Source organism: Mirounga leonina, unplaced genomic scaffold (assembly GCF_011800145.1).
Source record: "Mirounga leonina isolate KUSES-001 unplaced genomic scaffold, KU_Mleo_1.0 Mir_91, whole genome shotgun sequence".
Taxonomy (NCBI): Eukaryota; Metazoa; Chordata; class Mammalia; order Carnivora; family Phocidae; genus Mirounga; species Mirounga leonina.
In genome coordinates this window covers 48,112,129-48,118,213 of record NW_023270839.1, presented here as the reverse complement: position 1 = coordinate 48,118,213, position 6,085 = coordinate 48,112,129, and the positions used below count along the sequence as shown (strand labels likewise).

The 6,085-nt window shown below is 50.1% G+C and overlaps 1 protein-coding gene across 2 annotated transcripts in view; it reads left to right on the top strand.

Moving 5' to 3' along the window:
- The first annotated feature begins 3,069 nt into the window (after positions 1-3,069).
- The window catches only part of SCAMP2 (secretory carrier membrane protein 2), a 22,586-nt gene continuing 19,570 nt past the window's right edge, over positions 3,070-6,085 (top strand). For both annotated transcript variants that reach the window (XM_034993774.1, XM_034993775.1), the window contains exon 1: positions 3,070-3,228. In XM_034993774.1, the coding sequence (XP_034849665.1) occupies positions 3,172-3,228 (57 nt within the window). In that variant the 5' untranslated portion in view covers positions 3,070-3,171. The remainder of the gene's footprint in view (positions 3,229-6,085) is intronic.

Here is a 6,085-nt window from a genome sequence, read left to right as displayed (position 1 = left end):
TCCGAGAACAAGATCCCTTTGCCTTTATAGAGCGTACATTCTGATGAAGGGAAGACGGGCAAATAAGTATAATAAATAAGTAAATCATATAGTATGTTGGAAGATAAGTTCCACGAAAAGTAAGGATGGGTGGGTGGGAGTGGGAAGCAGTTTGCCGAATTTTAAATGTCTCGGTAAGTCTCATCGAGGAGGGGAGGCTTGAGCACAGACTTGGAGGTGAGGAGGAATGTTCTGGCACAAGAAATAGTTTGAGGGCGCCTGGGTGGCTCAGTTGGTTAAGCGACTGCCTTAGGCTCAGGTCATGATCCTGGAGTCTCAGGATCGAGTCCCGCATCGGGCTCCCTGCTCAGCGGGGAGTCTGCTTCTCCCTCTGACCCTCCCCCCTCTCATGCTCTCTATCTCATTCTCTCTCTCAAATAAATAAATAAAATCTTAAAAAAAATAAAAAGAAATAGTTTGAGCAAAGACTCTACGGTGGGAACGTGGGAATGTGTTTGTCCTATTCTGGAGTAAATAGCAGAGAGGCCGATGTGGCTGGAGCAGAGTGAGCGTGTGTGTGGAGGCGGGGTACACGTGAGGTGGTCAGAAAGGAAAGGCAGTGGGTAGAACTTTGCAGGCTGTTGTGAGAACTTCAGCTTTTACTGAGTAGCTCAGTCAGTAGCAAAGAATTGCTGTGATCTTTTTAAAAAAATTTTAAAAAATATTTTATTTATTTATTTATTTATTTATTTATTTATTTGACACAGAGAGACAGCGAGAGAGGGAACACAAGCAGGGAGAGTGGGAGAGGGAGAAGCAGGCCTCCCGCCAAGCAGGGAACCCAATGCCGATATGGGACTCCCTGTGATCATGACCTGAGCCGAAGGCAGATGCTTAACCACTGAGCCACCCCGGCGCCCCAGAATTGCTGTGACCTAAGTAGGGACTCACTGATGCTTGATGATGGCAAATGTCACATGCAAGGCCCTTAACCACCTCAGCTTCAGTTTCTTCCTCTATAAAATGGAGATAACAATGTCAGCCTGACAGGTGTGTGGGAGAGTGAGATGGGATGGTGTGAGGTGCAGGAAGGCAGTCAGTGCTCGGTGCTCCTCTGATCCTCCCTGCCCTAAGTACTGCAGACACAAACCCAGTCGCTCCTCCAGGCTGAGCTGCTCACATGTCACACACAGAAGTCAGGGAGAATCACCTGGAGCTCTGCATGCTGAAGGCTGGGCTGGGCCTTGTTTGTGGAGTAATCTTGCTTAATCCTCTGGAAATAGGCCCTTACATCCGGACCTCAGTCAGCAGCCCAGGAGGGCAGCCAGCTGAAGCACGTGGAATGAGGGCCTACAGTCCTGACTCTGCTTCCCTCCCCCTTCCCCAATTCCCACAGTCTCTACCTCACATGCCGAGGGGATAGAAGGGGTGGTTTCCTCTGTAATGTTCTGCCCGGCTGTGGACATCCACCTACCCCAGGGTCCCCTGGCCCAGATAAATCAGCCTGCACTTCAAAGGAAGCTTCACCCTACACTAAGGAATAATAAAATGGAAAATACAAGAATCCTACAAACAGCACATTTCACATACCTGCTACCTTTGAATACTTCTCCTTCTCCTCATCCCCACTCCCCTAGCCATATGAACCTTCTGGGAGAAGTTGGAATTTAGACAGGAAAGAGGAAGGTAAGAAAAGTGGATGAGGTAAACAATAAATATTTACTTATTGCCCATCATGTGCTTGGTACTATGTTAGGGCCAGAAATAAAACAATGAGCAAAACAGACCCTACTCCTGCCCTTGTGGAGCTTACAGTCTAGTGAGTGAGACAGACATAAACAAATAACCACCAATACAAGTGTATAATTACAATCTACAATACCTATTATGAAGCAAAACTACAAGGTAATATAAGCATTTGTTGTGGTAGAAGGCTGTGATCTAACCTATAGAGTGGAGAGGCCACTCCTGAAGAGGGAGCATCTGAGCTTGGATAAAAGGATAAGTAGGGGTTAACTAGGGTTGATGAGGGCATAGGCTAAAAGCACACCAGGAAGAGGGGACTTCATGGGCAAAGGCCCCCAGGTGGGAGGGAACAAGGGAAGTTTGAGGAACTGAAAAGCCACTAGGAGGGCTGGATAGGTGGGGCAGATCCTACAGGACCTAGAGGCCATACAAGAATTCGGGTCTTTATGGAAAATAATTGAAAGACTTTAAGCAGTAAGGTTTAAAAAAATAAAATGTCATATTACTTTATAATAATATTTTAAACGATCGATATTGTTATATTTTATAGTATTTTGTCCCCTTTAAAGCGATTTCTGTTTACAACATAAACAACAATGGACCAATTAGCAGCCCTGTACGAGAGCAGGGTAAAGAATGGCAGTGGCTGGATTCGGTGGCAGCAGAAATGAGCAGAGCAGAAAGACATGAAGAAATAAGGGTAGTGGGGAGCAGCCATCAACCGCATTGTTGAAATCCCTCATTCCCTTAACAAATAATTGATGTCCAGATTCAAATCCCAGCTCAGGCCCTAAACCTGTCTGGGCTCAGGGATCCTCATCACTAAAACGATAAAACTTGACAGCAGGGGGCAACTCCTAAAAAAATCAGGGCTCAGCACGTGTGTGGGACAGCTGCACGGTCGGTTCTTCCGAGAAGAACTCTGCTCGGCTCTACCACCAGAACCCTCGCCTAGCTCAGCGAAGTCCTCTTGGGTCAGGAACTCCGTCCCCCACTCCCGCCGAAATAGGCTCAGACTCCAGTCTCCTGCCTGGACCAGTGCGACTTCCCAAACTTGCCCTCCAGGGAAATGAAAGGGTTAACTTTCCGACTCCACTTAGCGGAGTTTACTTGAGAATTTTCCAGCACAAGTTGGAAGCTCTCAGACTGCTGGGAACGTCTCCACTTCCCTCTCGCCTGGGCGCCGCCCCTAGTCCCGAAGTGCAAATATAGGTAAGGAGCGGATGGAAGCCGAACGCCCGCCCGCCGCTCTGTAGTGGGTTGGGCAGGAGGGCGGGACGGACCTCTGTGACGTCAAGGGCCACGCCCTCCTAGGAGGGCGCTGCGCCTGCGCCAGAACGGCTGCCTCGCTCCCGGAAGTGGAGGGTCTGCACGGAGAGCGCCGCTGGGTCTGGGTGCCCGGAGGCAGAAGCGCTCGCGGAGCTCGCTCGTCAGCCCCCGACCGCCATGTCGTCCTTCGACACCAACCCCTTCGCAGACCCAGTGGACGTAAACCCCTTCCAGGTAGAGCCCCCAACTCAGTTCTCTCTAGTGCCGAAGGCCGCGGTCCCGGCCTCTTTCGCTGGAGCGGGGAGACGTGGCGTAGGAGAGACGGGCTGTCTGCCCAATGGGAGAATGGGTTCTGAGGGCTGGCCTATAGTAGTGTTTGGGGGGCGGGACTAGCAGCAGGTGGAACTGCGGAGGGGGCGGGGCGCTGTAGCTTGGGGAGAGGTGGTGGGACCCTCTAGCTCCCCGGATGTCGCCCCTCTGGCTGGACCCTGCTAGGGGAGGGGACTGAAGCAGACGCGGTTAGGGAGACCCCCAGCGTCGGGGAGAGAAGCGACTTCAAGTGAGGGGGAAGTGTGGCTACCCCATCCCGCAGTCTTGGGGAGACATCTGCCTTGAGTCACGTTAGGAAAGGGGGTGACAACAACGTAATGAAGAGGTGGAAGCCTCTAGTGGGAAGGAGAAATGTGGGAAGATCCCAAGTTCAGCTCTCCCCTCACCCCCCGAACAGCCAAACTAGCCTACAAGGTTAGGAGACCCACTGAGATTTGCTAGGAAAGGAAGGTTGGGAGAGGGTGGGGAGGTAGCCAACGCACGCTGAAATATGGACTTTATGAGAATTCCACACCTTGGCCACGGGTCTAGTTTGGCCTGGGATTTGGCTAGATGGGAGAGAGAGCCCAGGTTAGGGAGGGAGAAGTGAGGGGGCTCTGCGGGACGTGAAGCACAAGAAGTGTGGTCTGATGGACCTGTGTGTGTTGGCAGGGTAGTTGAGATGTGTTGACCTGTGAGCTGGCCTGATCTTTTGAGCAAAGGATAGCGGAAGAAGTCTTCCTACTTAAAGCCGAAACCTTTCTGCCTTTTAGCTGAGGGTACAGGGGTATTCTTTTTCCACAATGAAGGGCTGGGGCTCCTGTTAGCTCCAGATCTCTTGTGCCTCTTGTTTCATGTCTGCTCAAAACCAGTTCTAGGGAAGCTTAATTGTGCTGACTGGTGATTTATGAGCTCCGAGGTTTCTGCTCTGTCAGGATGTCACCAGGCGCATTAACTCATCCTGCTTGTATTTTATTCTGGTCATTGGCAGCTGCGAAGTTTCCTGCAGGTGGGGGGGAAGTACTTAGAGGGGTCCTTCCTGCAACTCACAGTATGAGCTTTCTCACCTTGAATTCCTTCAAGGGTCAGAGCAAAGACAAAGGAGACTAGCAGGGAATAATTGTGTACTGTCCAAGTGAACATTTTATGCCTCTTTCTTGGTCTCAAGATATTTAGTCAAAGGGAGCCCTCAGGGCAAATTTTAGTAGCTTGGTCTTTGTAACATCCTGAACATTACTCTTGCAGCTTAATGCTTCTTGACGGAACCTTTGCAGGGACCTTGTCTCTTATGTAATGCAGTCATCTCTATTAGTTGAGTAAAGAAAAAACATTTGCATCTTTTTTTTTCTGCAAGTGCCATCTGGTAAGAGCTTGGTTTAATTACAAAACTGCTTTATAACACTGGACTTTGAATTTTAGTAAGGATCTAGTAGTCTCTTGGAATACGTTCTGTGTAATGATTGGCTTTTTTTTTTCCCTGTCAGAATCAGAAATAAAATGTGTGCTGCTATCTGAGAGGCAGTCAGCTGTCCAGAGATGCAGAGAGCTTGTCCCCAGCGCTAGCAGTGGGCGAGATAATTGGCCTGAGTGCTGCCCTGTATTAATAGCAGCTTGAAAGTCTTAGGCTTAAACCACATCTTCAGCCCCAGGAATGATTGTGCAAACTGTGGTAGAAGTAACTTCTGCATTCAGGCGAGACAGTCTGTCCGTCGTCAGGCAGCCCCAGGATATGGCAGGACAGGAAGCAGCTGTGGTCCTGTAAAGAGCAACATCTGGTGGGGAATCCTGTGTGGGAAGACGAAAGCTGCCTGGCTGTGACTCTGCTCCTCCTTACCCTGGGCTGGGTTTTTCCTCTTGGCACACAGTCCCGTGGGGAGAAGGAGCTTTGGACATGAGGCCCTCCAGCTCTCCTGGAGAGCTGCCCTCCCTGTCCTTGTGATGGAAGTGTTTGCTTCCCTGACTTCCAGGGCTGGGACATTGGGAGGGTACAGCCCTGGGGTGACTGGGTGTGAGCCCAGCTTCATTTACCCAGGGTGTTAGCACAGAGCTCAGGAGAGAGCAAGGGGAGAGGTGATAGGCTCAGAAACTGTCACACCTAGCCAGCTTTCAGAGCAGAATCATGTTTTCCGTCACTCCATGGTGGGTCATGAAATTGTAGTCCATGGTGGACTATTAGAGCCGGAGCATCCTCAGAAATCTATTGTAACCCCTCAGTCTAGAGAGGAGGAAACCAGGACCCCAGTAAGGATGGGACATGTCAGAGTCACCAGCTAATTCGCAGCAGGAAGGAGCCCACATCTGGGGCTTTTGAAGTTCACATGTTGGGTCTTGAACTGCGTGGGGGTTATTTAGGCCAGCTAAGGGAAGACTGTATCTTCATCATCACTGCCCCCATTCTTGAAATGAGAGTACTGGTAGGGGTGATAGTACTAGCTAAGTGAGTTTTAGTTAGTACTCACTGATCAGTGTTACCTACGCAAGTTTTTTCCCCCAGTGTGTGGGCCTGGAATAATACAGATTATACTGTGCTTTTTAAGACACGAATGCTGTGGGGCGCCTGTGTGGCTCAGTCGTTAAGCGTCTGCCTTCGGCTCAGGTCATGATCCCAAGGTCCTGGGATTGAGCCCCACATCGGGCTCCCTGCTCAGCGGGAAGCCTGCTTCTCCCTCTCCCACTCCCCCTGCTTGTGTTCCCTCTCTCGCTCTGTCTCTGTCAAATAAATAAATAACATCTTTAAAAAAAAAAAGAAACTAAAGAAATAACTGAAAGTAGGGGCGCCTGG